General features: G+C 21.8%; 6 protein-coding genes and 2 non-coding genes across 8 annotated transcripts; 2 read left to right on the forward strand and 6 right to left on the reverse strand.

The window, feature by feature from the left end:
• Positions 1-2,043, reverse strand: PBANKA_1226200 (methionine aminopeptidase 1c, putative; the record flags this gene model as incomplete). Its single annotated transcript, XM_034566333.1, has 1 exon — positions 1-2,043. The coding sequence occupies one exon, from the start codon at positions 2,041-2,043 to the stop codon at positions 1-3; it is 2,043 nt and encodes a 680-aa protein (XP_034422940.1).
• A 1,018-nt stretch (positions 2,044-3,061) lies between these two features.
• Positions 3,062-5,182, reverse strand: PBANKA_1226300 (zinc finger protein, putative; the record flags this gene model as incomplete). The annotated part of the gene is made up of 1 exon (XM_034566334.1): positions 3,062-5,182. The coding sequence occupies one exon, from the start codon at positions 5,180-5,182 to the stop codon at positions 3,062-3,064; it is 2,121 nt and encodes a 706-aa protein (XP_034422941.1).
• Positions 5,183-6,468: 1,286 nt separating this feature from the next.
• Positions 6,469-9,208, reverse strand: PBANKA_1226400 (cactin homolog, putative; the record flags this gene model as incomplete). Its single annotated transcript, XM_034566335.1, has 3 exons — positions 6,469-7,309; positions 7,678-8,098; positions 8,239-9,208. 3 exons carry the CDS (start codon positions 9,206-9,208, stop codon positions 6,469-6,471), a joined length of 2,232 nt encoding a protein of 743 aa, XP_034422942.1.
• On the reverse strand, positions 7,480-7,582 carry PBANKA_1226450. Its single transcript, XR_004611904.1, has one exon. It is a non-coding gene; the product is annotated as a Plasmodium RNA of unknown function RUF3 (non-coding RNA).
• A 1,080-nt stretch (positions 9,209-10,288) lies between the features above and the next one.
• Positions 10,289-10,393, forward strand: PBANKA_1226470. Its single transcript, XR_004611905.1, has one exon. It is a non-coding gene; the product is annotated as an uncharacterized ncRNA (non-coding RNA).
• A 1,888-nt stretch (positions 10,394-12,281) lies between these two features.
• On the forward strand, positions 12,282-13,162 carry PBANKA_1226500 (proteasome subunit beta type-4, putative; the record flags this gene model as incomplete). The annotated part of the gene is made up of 2 exons (XM_034566336.1): positions 12,282-12,366; positions 12,477-13,162. The coding sequence occupies 2 exons, from the start codon at positions 12,282-12,284 to the stop codon at positions 13,160-13,162; spliced, it is 771 nt and encodes a 256-aa protein (XP_034422943.1).
• Positions 13,163-13,743: 581 nt separating this feature from the next.
• PBANKA_1226600 (tubulin gamma chain, putative) lies at positions 13,744-15,102 on the reverse strand (the record flags this gene model as incomplete). Its single annotated transcript, XM_034566337.1, has 1 exon — positions 13,744-15,102. The coding sequence occupies one exon, from the start codon at positions 15,100-15,102 to the stop codon at positions 13,744-13,746; it is 1,359 nt and encodes a 452-aa protein (XP_034422944.1).
• Positions 15,103-16,882: 1,780 nt separating this feature from the next.
• On the reverse strand, positions 16,883-20,332 carry PBANKA_1226700 (AAA family ATPase, putative; the record flags this gene model as incomplete). The annotated part of the gene is made up of 1 exon (XM_034566338.1): positions 16,883-20,332. The coding sequence occupies one exon, from the start codon at positions 20,330-20,332 to the stop codon at positions 16,883-16,885; it is 3,450 nt and encodes a 1,149-aa protein (XP_034422945.1).
• Positions 20,333-21,259: the final 927 nt, after the last annotated feature.

Below are 21,259 nucleotides of genomic sequence, written 5' to 3' on the forward strand. Positions count from 1 at the left end.
TTAATCGTTTTCCCATATGTACTTGGGGGATGTCTCTGTTTTTTGTGTAAGAATTTTGGCTCCATTTTTTGTGATAAGGATGGTGTGCTCAAATTGAGCAGAATAATAATACCTTGAATTTGATAATGTCCAGTTATCGGGCCAAGTAATAAAATCACAAGAACGTTCCGTTATAATTGGCTCTATTGTAAAAACTAAGTTTTCACACATTTTTCTATCATCATTATTTAATGTATGTATAATAAAAGGCTCCTCATGAAAATTTTTCCCAATATTATGCCCACATAAATTGGGGACAATAGAATAATATTGATACGAATTATTTTTTTTTTTTAAATATTCATCCATAACTTTTGCTATATTTTTAAAAGGAACACCCGGCTTACATATACTTATAGCTTCCATAGTACAATCATAAGCTGTTTTAATTAAATCTCTATTTTTTTCAAACATGAATTTTTTCATACTCGTTATACCTTGTTTACTTGTATCAAAAAATTCAAATTTTCTATTCATTTCTTTTCCTTTTTTATTCTTTTCCATTCCCTTTTGATATATATACTGTTGAAGATTGTTGTATAATTCTCCTTTTTTGGGATTAAAAATAAAATCTTCATCATATCTACGATGAAAATTTTCAAGTTCGTCTTCATAATTTTCAGAAATATTATTTGAGTCATCATTATATGTATAATATTTATGAGCACACAAACTTTCCCCCAAAACAGAGTTAGTATTATCATCATATTCTTCTATGTATTCAGTTTCATGTTCTTTCGAATTTGGTGGATTATATCTGACTTTTCTAACAGATGGATATTTTCCCTTTTTGACTATTTTATTTGTTGTTAAATCGAAATTATATTTTATAATATATTTTGTATGTTTAGTTCTAAGTTTATCATTTAAATATATATAGTCATATTTTTTTTTCCGTTTTTTTTTTTCTTCTTTTGAAATTTTTTGAACGATAAAACTTTCACACATATCAGCATGGTATCCATCTTTATACACACTTATATCAACCTTTACAATATCATTTTCATATAAAACATTATTATCTGGTATACCATGACATAATATTTCATTTATTGATATACATGAGCTTTTAGGAAATAAGTGATAATTTAATGGAGAGGGGTAAAATCCATTATTCACACATTTATTTAATATATATATATCTATATCGTTTGTTGTTATACCTTCACATATTATATATGATATATCATCCATTAAATTTCTAGCAAATTTACAATTTCTTGAAATTATTTCAATATCATAATCATTTTTTACATTATTATATTCATATTTGTTTGTAGTGGAATATGTTTTATAATCATTCTTGTCTTTTTCATTATTACTATTTATCATTGATATATATTCCTTCGATTTTGAATTATTTTCATAATTTACATAAATAGGTGTACCCGTTTTATGATAATTTGGCCTTTCAATATATTTTGGTAAATAATATTTTGGAGATAATATACCTTTTCTTTGTCTACCAACATATGAAAAATTTTCAAATAATTCAGTTTCTGTTAAATGTGAATATAATTTGTTATAACTTTCTTTACATTTCATAAATTTTTTGTCATGATCTGTTATTCTTATACTTGGATGAATAATTTTTCTTGTTTTGAAATTTTCAATGTATTTATGATATGATGGTAATTGTTCTTCTGAATAATTGTTTGTGTTTTTTTTAACATTATTATGGATTGTGTTCGAAAAACCTTCGCCTGAATTGTTAAGGTTATATTGCCTTTTAAATTTTTCCTTTTTGGTTAGTAATTTTTTTTTGTGTGTGCATGTGGTTATAAGAAAATTGTAGTGATGATAACGGATGTCATTTTTATTTTTACTAATTTCATTGGGGTGTATATAATTATATTGTTTCTTTTTCCTTACACATTTTACATTTCTTTTTGTGTTTCCCCTTGTCCCATTTTGGTGTATAATTCGAAAATTGCTATTATTACTATTTTTTTTGCATAAAAATATACCACAAAAGAGCAGTAACAAGAAAATATGAACGTTCATAATTTTTTTTTCACATTATTTGGTTATTATTATTACAGCAAATGAGAGGTAGAAAAAAAAACATAGTAATGAATTTGCTACACTTTTAAAGAAACTCAAATGAATATTCTCAAAAAAAATATTCTTTTCATAATTCCCTTTTTTTATTATTACTTTATTTTTTCTAGGTATAATTGAATAAAATGCAGAAATTTACCACAAAGCTTAGTATATATAAAAGTTTCCCATATGTGATGGAAATATAAAAGTTTAAAAAAAAATAACAAATAAGCATAATGGTAGTACCCATATATTCATATAATATATATAATATTATGTCACATCAACAGTACATTTAGTACTGTTATATTGGCAGGAATGAGCTCCTTGGATTTGTTTTATTACATATTTTGTATCCTAGCACATATATGGATATATTTTTATAATTATTTTATTTATATCATATTATACGTGAATTATTATAAAGGAAAGATAAAAATGATTTTTTCTACTTTATTACTATTATTATATATATTATTACCTCATTTTATAATATTTTTTCGAACTTGTGTAACTAGCTTTAAAAAATTACAAATGCATTTACCACAAGGGGAGATGCTTTCCTTTGATTAATCGATTTATTTGTAATATTTATACAAGTATATTTTCATATAGTATTTTAAAAGTTGTTTAAATACCAAAAAAAGAAAAAAAAGAAAAATAAGAAAACAAATTAAAAATAAAATAAGTAAACAAACAAAAAACAAGCATAAATTATTAAAACAATAGAAATTATGAAAATCCTAAGGAAACAATAATATTCGTCAATGTAACTATTATGTATAACTTACACTTTGAGTTATAATATAAACCCTGTTTTTATTTTTACTAAATTATTATTATTATTTTATTTATTGTTCCAACTTGGTTTCATTTCTTTCACAAAATATTTTTCACAGCCGTGGTAATAATAACGGGCTATTTTTCCTGTTTATACTTTTATATATAAAGAGAGATTGGTTATTTTTTTTTTGTAGTTTTATTTTGAAATGGAACTATCTTTATATAAAGGGTTTGGAATTGGTATATTATTTTCATACAAAATTTCAAAAAAAAAATGTGGATATTCATAAAATGATTGGTTTATCAATGCATAGTTGATTGTATGCTTCACTGAAAAAAAGTTACATTCATTTCTTTGTGAATATTTGAGGCTATCAAAAGCTTTCTCAGCTATGTGGTCATTTTGTTCTTTGGTTATTTTATCAATCATATCTTTATTTTTATTATCAATCATATCTTTATTTTTATTATCAATCATATCTTTATTTTTATTATCAATCATATCTTTATTTTTATTATCAATCATATCTTTATTTTTATTATCAATCATATCTTTATTTTTATTATCAATCATATCTTTATTTTTATTATCAATCATATCTTTATTTTTATTGAGCTCCTTTACCTTTGTCCCGTTTTTTAAATAAATACGGAGAGAGCTCAGGTTTTTAAAGAACTCGGTCAATTTTGATTGAAGGGTTTCTGTTTTTGTACACAATGCATGTAAAAGCTGAAGAAATGTCGAATTTTCACTTACATTATCTTGTGTTACGAAAAAATTTAGATTTGAAAATGTGACTTTAACAGTCCAATAAATAATACTATTACGAATAGATGTTTTATTTGTTTTATGCAAAGTTGTATATATAGGAGCTTTTAATAAATGTATTTTTTTTTGCTTAAAAATATGAAATGTTTTTTTATCTCTATTATATCCCCAAATATTTGATTTGTATTCATAATCATTTACTTTTATAAATTTATAATTTCCTTCTACAATTTTTTCAATATTTTGTAAAAATAAAAAATCTTTATACAAAAATTCATCATTAAAATTATTTCTTCCAACATTTTTTATTTTAAAATCTTTTTTTAATTTATTTTTACAATTAAATAATTTTTTATGATTTTTAGAACATTCTAAACAACATGTTCTGGCTTCACAAAATGGACATTTGTATATGTACATATTTTTTTTACATACATAACATATATTTTTATTATCTTCATCAAATTTTACTATATTATCATCATCAGAATTTAATTCTTCATTTTTGTATTTATTAATGTTAGAAAAATATTCTATGGCATCTTTAAGTATATCATTTTCTTTTACTTTATAAGAATTATCATTAATATAATTTCCATTTGTTTGAAGGTGTTTCATGCTAGTTTTGTTATTATGCTTATATATGTAGTCCATTGTTTTTGTGATATTATATGCATGATTATTCTGGGAAAATTCATCATTTTTGTATAATTCATTTTGTTGTATATCACTTTTTGTGTTTTCATTTTCTTCATATTTTTTCGAACTATTTATATTTAATTTATTTTCCAAATTTGGAACTAAATTTCCAGAACTATTTTGTGCGTCTTTATTTTCATCTTTGGGATTTCCTTCCAATTTATGTTTCTTTTCAAAGTTGTTCATCACTCTATCGGGCATTATTAATTTTCTTTTTTTTCCATTTTTATTAAAATTATTTATGCAATTATTTGTATTTCTATATTTTATATTATTATTGCTAGTTATGTTACATATCGGTTGCATATTATTCACATTTTGACATTTTTCATGTATTATATTATTATGTATGTATATATTATTTTTATTAATGTGATGGCTATTCAAGTTTAAATTATTAAACTTGTAATTGTTTTTATTATTATATAAGGAAGATGATAGGTATTCCCCATCATATTGATAAGTAGTATTATTAGCCAAATTTTCACAATTTCTATTTATATTATCTTCAATATAATAATCTTTATTAATATTATTAGTGTTACTAGCTTTATTTGTAAAATTATTAAAAAAAACAATTTTTTTTTGATCATTTATATTGCTGTATGGCTGTATATTATTATAATTTTTAAGAATTGGGGAATTTATTTCCTTTTTTTTTATATTATCATTATTTTGCAGGTCTTTAAAATGTGTATTGTATTCTTCATTGTAACTTTTATTATTATTACTATTTGTATTTCCTCTTTCCTTTATTTGATTATTTTGTTTAGTGGAATTCCATAACCCATCATCACGATTTAGCTGCCTGCCCTGATATGACTCCATCATTTCTTTCATTTTTTTCATGTACAATATTTCTATGGGATCGTTTTTCCGGTTCTGAAATTTGTATGTTCATCCCTCTACTACTATTGTTGTTATTCTTCTTACTATTATTACTATTATTATTATTATTGTTATTATTATTATTATTATTATTTTTAATTTTGTTATTATTTAAGGTTTTTTTTTTTTAACGAATTGAGAGACGTCGTAATTTTATTCCTGAGACATTTTAGTTTTCATTTTATTTAAAAAAAAACAAACCACGCATATATATATGGGCTTATATAAAACAGGATGATAATAAAATATTCGATGAATTTTAATACCCCCAAATTTTAAATACTTCCATTACATTATATATTTAAATTTGTTTTATTTTTTGGCTAATTTTTTTCCATTTCATTTGTTACCTATTTGTTAAGAATATATAGAATATGTGACTGATAAAAAAAAACTCAATTTAAAAATGCAAATTTTTTTTCATTCGTTTGGTATTTTATATTTTTTTCGAAAAAAAAATACATAAATAATAGAAAGTGAAAACCACAAAACATTAAATTAACAAAATGAGGGCAAAGCAATTTCTTATAAGATTTGAAAAAAAAAAAAATTATTTTAGCTAATATGCAAAGATAAATGTTTTTTTTTGCCACCTTGGGAATGATAATGTATATGCCATTTTTACAAAAATATGAAAAAAAAATATACATATATTTTTTTTTGTTTATTTGGGAATTCAGCATGATTTTCTTCATTTTATTATTTCAAAAGTGTCTTTACTTAAAAAAATGAAAATATACCAACTAAGCAAGCGATAACAATTAACGGTTTTTGTTTTTTTAAAGAAAATTGAAATAACAGCAATGAAGTGACAAAGTAATGAGTATAATTTTTTTTTACTAAATTTTTATAAGAGTTACAAAAAAAGTGAGGGGGGGGGGTAAATATTAATAATTAATTTCATTGAAAAATAATTGAATATATATAAAAGATAAAAGCAAGATAACCCGGATTTTGCCACTTTTATATGGTACATAAAAATATGAGGATAAATATTTTTCTAAATACATAATACCATTTGTATGAACAATTATAGTATATATTATATATATTTAAAACAAAAAAGCAACAAATATTGACTTGTAAAAATAGCCAATTTTTTTTAAAAATACTAAAAAAATAGAAATATCCACAATACACGTATAATAAGTAGTGAATATGCGGAATCTCATATATGTATGGATATATGTTAGTAGCATTTCCAAATTGAGGAAAGAAAAGTCAAAATATTTACAATGTTTTATTCCTTATCGTCTATAACGCTTCTTCTTAAAATTAAAATATAATTGTAGAATTCCTCTGCTAAAAACATTTCGAAACCCTCTATGCTTATCATAACACCATTCTGAATTAATAATTTTAAATGCAATATCTATATATGGAGGGCCTCCATGAAAAACAATTAAAACTGTTCCCTCTTCGTCACATGGATATATTTTCCATGAGGGTTTTTGTTTTGAATTTAATAAATTTGTATAAAATATATTAAATTTATATCCACAAATATATTTTGGTGGTGTATTTTCATAATCATAGTGAGTTTTATTATATTTATTCCAATCAAAAGATGTTTTTATTCTATTAAAATATAATGGTTTTCGTGATATCATTAAATTATTTTTTATCAAAGTTGTTATTGTATTATTAATATTATTACTGCTTTTGTAAGTTACATCTTTTAATATTATTCCGTCTTTATTTCCTTTTTGTCTTTCTTTTTGAACAAAATTATCATAAACTTGTTTTTCTTTAGTAAACAATTTATTTATCATATTAAAATGATTATCATCAATTTTGTTATCTTTTTTTAAAATATCACTTTTTATTATATTTCCATATTTAATATAGTTATCTTCACTTTCTTCTTCTATATTAGTATCTATAATATTTTTTTGCAATTTTAGGAAAATATTTTCATTAATTTCTTTTCTTTCTTCTAATTCTTCGTGTGGTAAATATACATGAACATCTTTATCATCTTCAAACATTTCAAGAGGTAACAATTCTATATTTTTGCATTCAAAAATTATTTTTTCACTATCATCAATTTCTTTTTTTTCTTGGTTTGTTCTCATATTTTGGCTTGTCCTAAAGAAGATATAAAAAAGAGAACAAACCGATGAATATACACACCAAGCATTATTATTTTTTTTTTCATTTTAGCTAGCTATATGAAATTTTATTTGGCTAGCTAAAAATGCACACACACAAAATTGATATATTTGTAATAAAAAATATAAATGTAAAGCAGAGCCTTAAATTAAAATTAATGAAATATTAATTTCAATTACTTTTAAGAACAACTGCACTATTATTGATATAGCAATGTTTTAGTTTGTTATATTCTTTAGAAAGCGAATATAACAAGTGAATTAATTGCAAAGAGGGAATATATCATTATAGACATGTATATACATATTAAATAATATATTATAAACGATTCGATACAAACATACTTTTTTTTTTCAAAATGTTCATTGGTAATGTTAATTTTTTTGAGTAATTTGCTCCTAAAATCATCAAGGATATATTTGGCTTTAAAAAAAGGAATCTTTAACAAAATATTATTCCAAAAAAATGAGTCAAAATTTTCAGTATCATTTGTAATTATTTTATTTTTTATTTTATTTTCATATGTTATTAATTCATCATAATCTTTATTTTTAAAAAATTCTTCAATTTTTTTATTTGTTTTTTCATCTATTTCTTTAGTTTTAGAATATTCTTCATCACCGTTTAATTTACTTAAATAATATTCACAAAAAAAATAAAGAGAATTCCAGTATTTATGATACTTCTTTTCATTAAAGATCCTGTCATGTGATATAAGTAGTTTTATTTGTTTAGTGCAATTTTCTAGATCATGTTCGTTTAAATCTGTAAAAAAAAAAATAATAATAAAATAAAACAAAACAAACAAGTTATATCACAAACCGAGAATATATATGTTTCCTATATAGGAAAATAAATAAACTTTATCTATCTATTTGTTTTTTTTTTCGTTTTCATTTAAATACCTTCTAACATGTAATAAAATGGAGTTAGATAATTTTCCAAATGTATATTTCTAACAGATTCGCCACTTTCAAGTTTAGTTGCTATTCTAAATATGTCCACTATTTGTATATGATTATGAGATATCCTATCATTCGATGATTGTATTTGTTGATTTATAAAAAATAATTCTTCTTGTTCAATATATTCTTTAATATTAATCTGATTTCTTTGTTTTTCTAATTGAAGTTTATAATCCTCGAACATAGCTCTTTCTTTATCTCTTTCTTCTCGTCTTTTTTTTACTTGCTCTATTTCGCTAATTTTTGATAAAGAATTTTGAAGTAAACTATTAGTTGTTACTTTTATTTTGTTACCATGTTTTATTTTTTCGTACTTGTTTTTTAATTTCCAAACAAATGGAGTAGATAAAGTATCATCTCCAAATGGGTTACATTCATCAGTATAATTAAAATGACGTTTCATTAAATTTTCTCTTTCTTTTTTGAGATCTTTTACTGTAATAGTTTTTTGATCGTTGTCTTTGTTTTTATTTTTTTTATTTTTTTTATTTTTATCTTTTTTTTTTTCTTTCTTTTCTTTTTCTTTTTTGTGTTTTTTTCTCAGTATTTCATCATCGCTGCTATTTGTTTCGCTTCTGGATGAACTTTCATCACTACTTGATGTGTTTTTTCCATGTCTTCGTTTTTCATATTTCTGACTTAACTTCTTATGTGAATGTTTATAACTTTTTCTTGATTTCGAATCTAAAGATCTGTCACTTCTACTTCTTCTGGTGCTATAATGTCGTTCCCTATGTATATTCCTATGTCTATGTTTATGTGTATTTTCATCACTTTTTTTTTTTTTTTTTTTTCTTATTTCATGCTCAGAATCACTACTTTTGCTATATTTACTTTTTTCTGGATAAGATGATTGACTCGATGAAAAACTTTTATCAGAAGATTGATCTGGTAATAAGTTTTTCATCATGTTAATTCTATACAAATAATTTTTTTTTTTTTTTTCACCCCTTTTTTACATATTTATGAATATAAAAATAATGGGGTAGTCATATTAATAATTATGAACATATTTATCAACATTAAAATTATTATCATATTTTTATTATCATGGAATTAATTTTTGTCGTAATAAAATTGTGTAACAAGTTAAAAATAAAAAATGTTAGTATGCCATGATAATATATATATATGCACATAAAATAACATAAATTATTACAAGCTTATGTATTTTTTTTTCTACATGGGAAAATATAAACAAGTATTATAAGTCATCCCAATTTTTCACTCTCAATAATCTTTTTTTTTTTTTTCGTCATATTTTTACAATATTTTTTTAAAAAGTTATAATATATTTTTATATGATGATGAAAAAATATTACAACAATTAAAGAAGGATGTATAATAAATATATATGGGAAATTTTGAATTTTTTATCATTTGGTTTGTGCATATAAATTTATGCATTTGAATATCAGTCAAATGCTGCATAAACTGGTATTATATTAATACATATTAATATAATATAATTAACATAATTAATATAATATAATTAACATAATTAATATAATATAATTTTTTATATGTAAAATGCTACATATTTGTTTTACATATAATTTTTTTAGTCAAAATGAAGTAGCTTTAGCATAATATTGCACTTGCTAATGCTTATCAGTTTTGCCATTTTTTAGTAGCAAATATTAGCTACCTTTGAAGGCATGCCTCACTTTAACCACTACTAAGGAATACGAGTGAAGATATCCCAATATATAATCACTATTATTAGCATCACTATTATTAACATTACTATTATATATTATAAATATATCACCACATTATGTACATTTTATATCCGTATATCGTGGCTAGGAATAGGGCAACAAATTAACGAAGTATACACAAACAAAATCGGAACGACATTTTTTCGCCCCATAATTTTCTTATAGCTTGTACAAATATAAAACTATAAATTTAATATAAAAAAATATTTTTGTTTTTCTTTTTTTTTTTTTTTTATTGTTGATCCTTCCATTTTTATGGTTGAACCTCCTATGATGAAAAAAAAACAAAAAAACTAAATAAAAGTTTGTAGAAAACCAAAGGTCATTTCTTTTACCTTGTTATTATTTTTGTTGACCCTGAGGAGGCTAATCTTTAAATATTTAAAATTTTAAAAAAAAATGGAAAACTATATTTTTTTTCATATCCTTATACAATTACATAAAATGGGAGGAAAATAATAAGTAATAAAAATGAATTCGACAAATTAAGATATGCTCGAAGGTATACAATATTTTTAAAGGAAATAATAATATATTATAAAATTTAGAAAAAAATATATATATAATTTAAAACTACTTTTTTAGCTGAAACATGTAGGAAAGTAGTTGTATGTATTGCATATCAAATACTTTTTTGAATGTTGAATTTGCTTTCATTATTTCTCTGTTCGAATAAACAATAACAAAACATGGTTTCACATTTTTTATATATACATGACGAATTTGTGAAATATGTCACAATTGTTTATGCAAAATATTTCCCAAACAAGTTCTTAACAATAATTGGGAACATAATATAATATCTATTGTTAGGCAAAAATTTTAATATGAAAATTAAATTATTTATATGTAAATCAATTGTAGTATTATAACGTTATAAATTAAATTATAATAAATATGCCTTGTTCATACATATTTTTAAATATAATTATATTAACATTTTTGAGGGGTAATATAAAAAAAAATTGTTGGACATGGAAGAATAAATATAATTTTTTAAAACCATATTAAAAATATACAATTTTATATTATAATATCATGTTGTTTCTTGTTTTTTTTTCACTTATTATATTTTTTAATTAAAAAAATATAAACCATTTTTTGCTACCATGGTATATATTACGAAAGTTTTGTTTATATGATTAGGGTAATACCTTTTTAGCTTGGTATGTAGTGAATTTCAATGTAACTATAATATAAATTTATTTCTTTTGTTCTTAAATTGTTGTATAAAACTTTTCAATACGCCTTGTAATTTATATTCGATGTTATAAAAGCAATGTGCGTATATGTTTTTTTTTCATGCATGATAAATGTAAAAATATGTATTAAAAAAATGGGAACAAAGTAAATTTATTAATAAATTTTTAATGAATATCAATATAATATTGAAACATAAAATGAAATGACCTCTAATATATTTAACGATTACTAATAAATTAGGATGTAGTTGTACCTGTATATATAATACACGCATATATATGCCTTTATCCTCATTCGTCTGCCTATTATTTTCATTGCTTTATGTTTTATTTCTTAACTGTTTGGATTTTTTATAACTAAATTTAAATATCAGGATTTAAAAATATGTACATCATCATATGCATGTAATAAAATGTGCAAGAATAAAATTATTAGATTAGGTTAGGGACCTTTAAAAAAGGGAAAAAATTATTATAATATATTTAATAAATAATTGGGGAAGAAATAAAAGCACACTATTTATTTATCATAATTTAATATTTGATTTTTTATGATTTATTAATCCAAGTTTAACTTAGGAGAGAAAAAAAGGAAAAAATAGTCCATATTATAATATTTGGCTATATACTTTTTTTTTCTTGCCGTTCAGGATGAAATATGAAAAGAGGTGTGGTAATAGAGTAAATTTTATTAACAGTGCAGGAAAAAAAAAATAAAAAATAATAAAGCAATAATAAATAATAGTATATATCAATAAATAGAAAATTTAATAACATATTCATAGCTATATTGGTAAAAGTTAAAACAAAAAGGGTGTTTGGAGAATACTATTTTCATAATTGCCATTGATGGATTGTGAAATAAAAAATTTGCAAAAATAAACAGCTTCACATTTAATTGTGAGCAATATATATATATATATATATATATTGAGAAACACATTGAAGAAATTTTTATCGAATAAATTTCCTAATACAAGGAAATAAAAACTCAATAACGTCAAAAGAAAAGGAGTAAAACAATTTTTGCTTTTTTTTATAATAAAATAACGTGATAAAAATGACATTAGGGCCAGTAGTTACCGGAACATCAGTAATAGCTCTGAAATACAGAAATGGAGTAATGATTGCAGCTGATAAAAAAGGTAAAAGTTTTTATGTAAAAAAAATAAAAGCAATAAATTGTTAGTAATAAAAATAGCACATAGTTTGACATATATGTGTATGTTTTTTTTTTTTCTTTTTATATTTACAGCTAGCTATGGAAGCTATGCAAAATTTCAAAATGTACAAAGGATTTTCAAGATAAGCAATAAAACAGTAATGAGCTTTAGTGGGGAGTTAGCCGATGCTCAATATTTACATGAATTATTAACACGAGTTAATGTAAATGATGTAGTAGAAAAAAAAAGTAAATATGATTTACATGATACGAAATTTTATCATTCATATGTAAGTAGACTATTTTATAATAGAAAAAATAAAATTGATCCTTTATTTAACAATATAATAATAGCTGGTTTAAATTCACAAGAATATGATGATAATGATAAAGATATATTATTATATTCAGAAAAACAAAATAATGAAGAATATAAAGACATTGATAAAAAGGATTTATATATCGGATTTGTCGATATGCATGGTACTCAATTTTGTGAGGATTATATAACAACGGGTTATGCTCGATATTTTGCTCTAACATTATTACGAAATCATTATAAAGATAATATGACTGAGCATGAAGCTCGCTCACTATTAAATGAATGTTTAAAAATATTATATTTTAGAGATACAACAGCTTCAAATAAAATACAAATAGTTAAGATAACTAGTAAAGGGGTTGAATATGAAGAACCATATATACTTAATTGTGATTTAAATTCTCGGGATTACATTTATCCTTCTACAATGCTTCCCGCAACTGGTTGTATGTGGTAGATGCAAATGGAAAGTTAGTGAAGTTTTCTACTATTAACGACTAATACTATCCATAGTTGGCATCCACCATATCTTTTCCCACACAATTTACACATATTCATGCATATATATGTACAGTTTTTGTTGTGGTATTTATTTTTACGCAAATGTACAATTTATGCATGCACGCACATGTTTTTTTTTTTTTTTTAATTTTTTAAATTCACCCATTTACGAAAATCTCCACATGAACAGCCAAAACTAAAATGCCCGGTCAAAGAGGCAGATGAGTACATTGATTGCGCACTAATGAAAATGACGAAAATTACGAAAAATGAGCTAAGTAATAAATATGGTGCCCCACATGGTATATATTAGCTTCCTTTATGGAAAGCAGATGCGATATGGAAGTTTTTGCTCCGCTTTCCAATAATTGGAACTAATTGAAACTTTTTATTTAAAACGATATAATTAGTGAAAGTTTTTATAAAAAAAAAAAAAAAAGTATGAAATAACAATGATCCAAATGGTACTTATATATACGGCCATATTAATTGCACATTTAATTACTTATGAATGTAAAAAAAAAAAATGAGTTTTATTTACATATATGTATGACTGAAATAATCATCTCGTTCTGCACTTTTGTATTCGTCTATAAGATTTTGGGTAATTTCTTTTGAAGACTCCATTTCTTCAAAGTTTCCTTGCCCATCTGCACTAGAAAACATGGGTTCTTTTTTATAATTTTCTAAAAAAGCCCTTCTTTTAAATAATCTATCAAATTGAGTAACACAACGCTCAAAAAGTGTCGAAATAGATGTATGATTTGCCATCATAAGTCCACAAACTTTATGTGGTGATATAACATGAGGTGATTGCTTTGCTAATGTAACTTGAATAGATGCAGGGTTCCATTTTATAAAGTTTACTAATTTTCGATCTCTTATTCTTTGTAAACCTTTATGTACTTGTGTTGGGTCTGTCTCGCCTCTTATAATATTTAAAATAGAAATATACATACCTCTACGCACAGGAACAGAAACCATAATATTTTTTGTATGTAATAATCTTTTCATAACATCTAACACAGTTGTTTTTTGCACATTAGAAATATGTTTATCTACTGTTATTGGTGTGTAAGATGTAACTAAGAAATGACATTTTGGATTAATAATCAATGATGAAATTAAACTAATCATATCATTGTTCATACTTCCTGGGTATCTAAGTGTTGTAGTAGATGCAGACATAACATTAGAAATTAAATTATTTGTTTGCTGAAATGTAGGATTATTTAATTTTAATTTTTCAACAAATATACGATTCAATGATGTATTATCTATTACTACTACACTATCTGTACTTAATATTAATCTTTTAAGTGTCAAAATGCTATTGTATGGTTGTACAACAACATCACTACTTTCATTTGTTAATAATGGAAAAACAGAAAATGTTTGTATCATTTTTTTAGAATAATTATCATTTAACAATTCTAATAAATAACTTCCCATCCCACTTCCTGTACCACCAGCTATAGAATGTGATAATATAAAACCTTCTAAATTATCACTATTATCTACCTCTCTATCTATCATATCAATTATTTCTTCTTCAACTTTATGACCTTGGCTATATCCACTTCCCCAATTGTTACCCGCACCACCTCCTTCTTTTGATATAAACATATTTTCAGGATTATATAAATTTCTATATTCACTTGTTTGTATACTATTAATAACACGGGGTTCTAAATCGAATAATAATGCCCTTGGAATAAAATGCTCATCATCTGCTTGGTAAAAAAATATATCTTTTCGATCTTCATTTAAAAAATTATTATTTTTTAATATACCTTCTTGATCAATATTATGTTCATTACATAGTTGTTTCCAAAATTCTACCCCAATTTGATTTCCACATTGTCCACACTGTAATGTTATTATTTCACGCGGCATATCTTTTAATTTGTATTGTTTTTTCTATTTGTTTTATGTATATAGAAATAAATACTTGTATATGTATACACACACACATATATATATATATTATAAAATTTTGGAATATTAAGAAAAAATAAAATAATTTAAAATTTTCATATTTAGATTCATAATTTGATTCTATACAATTTGCTATATTGCTTTATTTCATTTTTTTTTTACAAAAAAATAATTCTCACTATTTATAGTACAGTTATGTGATAGTTTTTTTTTGTCCTATATAAAAATATAAACCCTTTGAATTATAATTGTGATTTATTTTATGCATTTATTTTCATCATTTGTGTAGAGGAGGAAATAAAATTAAAGATAAAAAAATGAGAATACTACAATAAATAAAGTAGTAAGTATATATATCATGAAATAGCTAAAAATATTAATTTACATATAAATATAAAAAATAAACAAACTTATAAATCAGAGGATTACTTCAATCAGTTTATCTGAAATTTCTTATCACAATTATTTTTTTTGTGAAATTTATTATTATCATCATTATGTTATATTATTATATTATTATTGCTATTATTATTATTATTATTATTATTATTATTATTATTATTATTATTATTATTATTTTATTATTATTATTATTGTTATTATTATTATATTATTATTGTTATTATCATTATTATTATTATCATTATTATTGTCACCATTATATTATTATTATCATTATTATTGTCATCATTATATTATTATTATTATTTCTTTTTTCTCTCTAATTTTATATATACACATTGCATAGTGTTAACTGCAAATATATCCCTGATATGTTTTACTTTGAAAAAGATATAAATGAGCATATTATTGTTTTTTTAATTTTTTTTAATTTTTTTTTGCAAAGCTCATTTAATTCTTAAAAATATATTAGCATACATGTGTAACTCGGATTGGGCTTTACACAGTTCCATGCGTGGCATCATATTATTTCATCAAAATGTAGAAATAAAATAATAAAAGAAACACAAGTGTGATATGAAATATATATGTTAACACAGTGGGTATGATGTAATAAATTTGGGGAGTTTTTCTTAAAATTCCTTTTAGCGTATTTGTAGAAAGAAAAGAATAAAAAATATACTTTTTAAAATTATAAATATATGATAAAATAGGAATACGATATGAGACATATATTTTTCCAACTATAAATAGTAGCTAAAATTAGTAAACATATATATATATGGGCTATACATGTAGTAGTTATTGATTTCAACACTACTTGAATTTCACTTAAAATATTTGTACATTTTTCATAAAGTTGATTGTACAAAACAAAAGTAATTTATTCTTTGCAAAATTTTGTCAAAAAAATGTCGAAAAAAGACATTTACATATAAACCTTAATTGCAATTTTAATTAACAAACGACTAAAGTTTAATTAAAAAAAAAATAATGCAAGTGTCAAGAATTGTGCAAATTTCTAAATAATAAAAAAATTGATAAAAACAATATCGAGGTACTATATATAATCTCATATTTTATAGCGATTAAATATATTAGAGACGCAGCATATATTCATTTGTTCTAAATGGAAAGTATTATAATAAATAAATAAAAAAGTCAAAGAACAAATGTAAAAATAAACATAAAAAAATTATAGAAAAGGGGTGAAATAACTCATTATTAATCGAATAATTAAATAAAATATACATTTATAAAAATAAAATTAAATATAATGTAACTCGGGGGGTTGTTAAAATATTAAGTTCATTCAATCAAATTCATTAATGTATTTTTATTTTAAATATGTGTATTCGGTATATATCGAAATAAAAAAATGTTCAATCGATTTCCATAACATTGGTAAATGATAATTTTTATCATTTTTTAAAATTGAATGAATATACAGAAAATTATTATTTTGCATAAAATCTGATTCTTCAGAACTTACAGATTTATTATTTGGGATTTTTTTAAAATCTGAAAAAAAATTTAAATCATCTAGTGTTAATTTAGGTTCAAATGGCTTTTCATAAATTTTTTGATAACATTTTTCATCACAAAATTCTACAAATTTAGATAAATGGATTTCATAATTTTTTTCAGAATATATATTATTATAAAGAAAATTTAAATTATTAATTGGGTTATTTGCTTGTGTATTATATTCTATATAATCTTTTCTATTTATAATTTTATGTACATGTTTGTCATATAAAAACTTTTTATGCAATATAGATATAATACTTTCTGCTAATATACTATTCATATTTCTTGTAATTTTATATGGATTGTTTTTTTTAAATTTATTAATTTTAATAGATGATATTAATTGGTCTATATCTGCACAATTAAAAAGATGTGTTAATATAGAAAATGTGTATGTATCTATAAAATCGTTCATATATTTTTCTTTCATTTTGTTAATTGTTTTAAGGAAATGAATATAATTATTGTTATATTTTTTTCCAAAAATAGGCCATTGTTTAAAAGTTAGTATATTATTTCCTATATGTTGATATATTGGTATATGTGAACGAATGTTTGTATATCCAATATATTTCTCAAAACATTTTTCAGTAAAATTTGAAGAATTAAAACATTTTTTTTTATAATAAATTGAATTATTTATTTTTTTTGTATCTATATTTTCATATTCTGTATTGGCATCCCATATATATCTACTTATTCGATTCCCAAATTGACTTTTTCTAATATTTATCGAACTTGACTTTGAAATATATTTGTCTATATAAAAATCAAACAATTTTTTTCGTGTATATAAATTTGGCATTTTAAAATGAATAATTTTATCAAATCTTTTTGATCTAATTAATACAGGATCAAGATGTGCATATCTATTAGTTGCTGCTATAAGTAATATATATTTTTTTGTTTTAAATTTTTTTAAATTAAATAAATCTTCTATTTCTTTTAAATTAAAATTATTATTTAAATAATATTGGAGCATTTCATATCCATCATTTTCATTAAAACTTCCTTCATAATTATACATTTTGTTTTCTTTATTTATATTATATTTACAATTATTTTGTTCTAAAAAATATTGAAAAATTTTTTTTTTTACAAAATTAAGAGTTTTTTCATAATTATTATCATTACACATACTACCATCAATATAAGATAAAATGAGTTGTTCATTATTATATTCATGTATTGAATCTATTTCAATTAATAGTTGATTTAAAGTTTGTGCATATTCATGGTTTTGATTATTTGATATATCATTTGCATTTCGATTAAGTCCTATACTATCAATTTCATCAATAAATACAACAACTGGGTTTTTATTATTTTTTGCAGTTTTAAATAAATTTCGAATTTTTGATGCACCATTTCCTATATATAATTCGATAAAACTCGATCCAGAAATGTGAATAAAATCTGCATTTAATTCTTTTGCTATTGTTTTAGCAAGCAATGTTTTTCCAGTCCCCGTTTCCCCTGTAAATAGTATAGAACTATTAGAAGGATGATTTATATAAATATGATCATTGTTTATATTTATAAATAATTTTGAAAAATGCATAATAAAAAGAATTGATTTAACATCTCTTTTGGTTTCAGAGTTAAGCACAATTTCGTTTAAAGAATTCATATTATTATATTTTTTCTCAATTTTACAATCTAAATTAAATGGTGATAATTTTTTTCCATATATATAATATAATGATCCTAAAGAAAAAACATATGTAAGTACATCTATTGAGTATCTTTTAATAATATCTAAAACTGATGATTTATTTATATTTTCATATAATTTTATTTCTACATTTTCATATATTTTATTTTTTAATAAATATTTCATAATATAATCATGATAATATACTGTATGCATATTATTATTTACATCATTATTATTTATATCAATATTTGATGGTTTGGGTTGATTAAATATAATCATATTTGTATTTTTTCCTGGATTTTTATTTAAAAAATAATTAAAAGTATTATTTGACGGATCAAACCATATTGTTTTTATATTATTTTTGTTAATATTATGAAAAAAATGTTTATAATCCTTATATATAGACATATTATTTCCATTATTAATTTTGTTTGAATTATTGTTTGCGAATATATTTACCATATGTCTATACATATTCATAGAATAATTATATACAAATGAATATACAGTTTCTTTTAATTTATAATATATATAAACTGATGAAATAATAGTCAAAGGGATTATCCAATATAATTTGTTTTTCTTTAATATTTCAAATATATATATTATATAATTTTTATTAAATCGATCATTTTGTTTTTTTTCATGACGTTTTTCTTGTTTTATTTTTTTAATTTTTTTAATATCATTATTATCTTCTTTTTCGAATATTATACTTTTAGTTTTATTATTTATGTTTTCATAAGAATTTGTATTTGAAATATTATCATATTTTAAATTTTCATCATGTTCATTATTATTATTGCAAGTTATATTTTGTCTACTTATGCCAACTTCATTAAAATGTGAATTATATGTTAACGACTCATTTGATGGTATTTTATATTTATCTATTTTATTTATTTCTTCATTTTCATATTCCGTTTTAATATTATTTGGAAAATTTCTTTGAACTACTTCATGCTTTATAGAAGTTTTCCACGTTTTGTAATTTTCTAAATTTGTGTAATTTTCTAAACTTTTGCAACTTAAATATTTCCCATTAATATTAAGAGATGGCTCCTCATTGTTTGGACTAAACATATATATATCTTGTATTTTTTTTTTATTTTCATTATACTTTTCAATTTCATATTCTATTTTTTTTTGAGCAATAATATCATAAAATGTCTTTTTAATAGCTAATATGTATAAATAACAATATAAATATTCATCTAATTCAGCATATAAATAACTATTTTCATCTTTTATTATTTTTTGAATATTGTAAAAAATTTTTCTTTCTTTAAATGGAAATATATTATTCATTATTTGTTCATAATAAGCTGATTTATTATTTTCTATATCACATAAATCGTCAGAAATGCTAGTTCTACTATATTCACTATTACTATTATCTTTTCTATATTTTAAAAATATATTATTATGTGATGATATATTAATTTTTTCATCTTTTTTATTTTTTTTTTTATCATTATTATTGTAATTATCTTGTTCAGTTAATGATTGCCCATTTTTATAAAACTGACTTAAATTTATTAAATAATCACTCATAACTTGCTCAATGCTAGTTTTTTTATCATTATTCATTTTCATTTTTTTTTTTTTTTTTTTTATATTAATACTATCTACTTAATATTGTTTGTGTGTGAATTATATCAATATATTTTTTTTACAAATATAATAAAAAATATGTCCATAAATTTATTTTGTTTTCTTCTTTTTTGCCATTTTTTTTTAAAATTATATATAAACTAATGCCATATATTATTATATACTTTTTATACAACAGGATTGACAAATGTACAAATAAAAATGTTAGTTTTCAACACATACATATATTTATGTATATCTATATATATTTATGCATATTTATGTATATCTATATGAAGCTTGCATATATATAAATGCAGAATGCCGAATAAATAAAAGGAAATAATTTTTACAAATTTGTAGAATATTTACTAAAAGTTATTTTATGATGTATAATAATGCATACACATGGTACGGTATATAATTCAAATTATTAAAACTTAATAAAAATATATTAACAAAAGTAAAAAACCAAAACATAAAACTGTAAAACATAATAAAAAATGTATAAGCAAAAATAATAAAAACCGTGCAAGCAAAAATAATAAAAATTAAAACATCAAAAAAAATAATATAATAGAAAAAACTAAAACTTATGATTTTTTTTTCACTTAATATTTTTGCTCTTCTTTTTGGTATGCAAACACGCTTGTGCACTTCAGAAAAATTATAAAATTTTGTGCAATCCTTAAATTATGTTTTTTGTAATTTTTTGTGATTTTTTGCGGTTTTTTGCGCGATGTTGTCAAAGAAAACAATTGCACTGTTATAAATATATTTTATTTTGATGATCTTTTTCATTTTATATTTTTACTTCACTTTTTGAGAGTAAATAAAATTAATATTTTACACAATATAAAAAAGAAAAAATTAATTAGTATAAGCCAAGGTATATTAAGAAAAAATAAAACACAATAAATGGTATATATA

This window comes from Plasmodium berghei (assembly GCF_900002375.2).
Source record: "Plasmodium berghei ANKA genome assembly, chromosome: 12".
NCBI classification, from domain to species: Eukaryota; Apicomplexa; class Aconoidasida; order Haemosporida; family Plasmodiidae; genus Plasmodium; species Plasmodium berghei.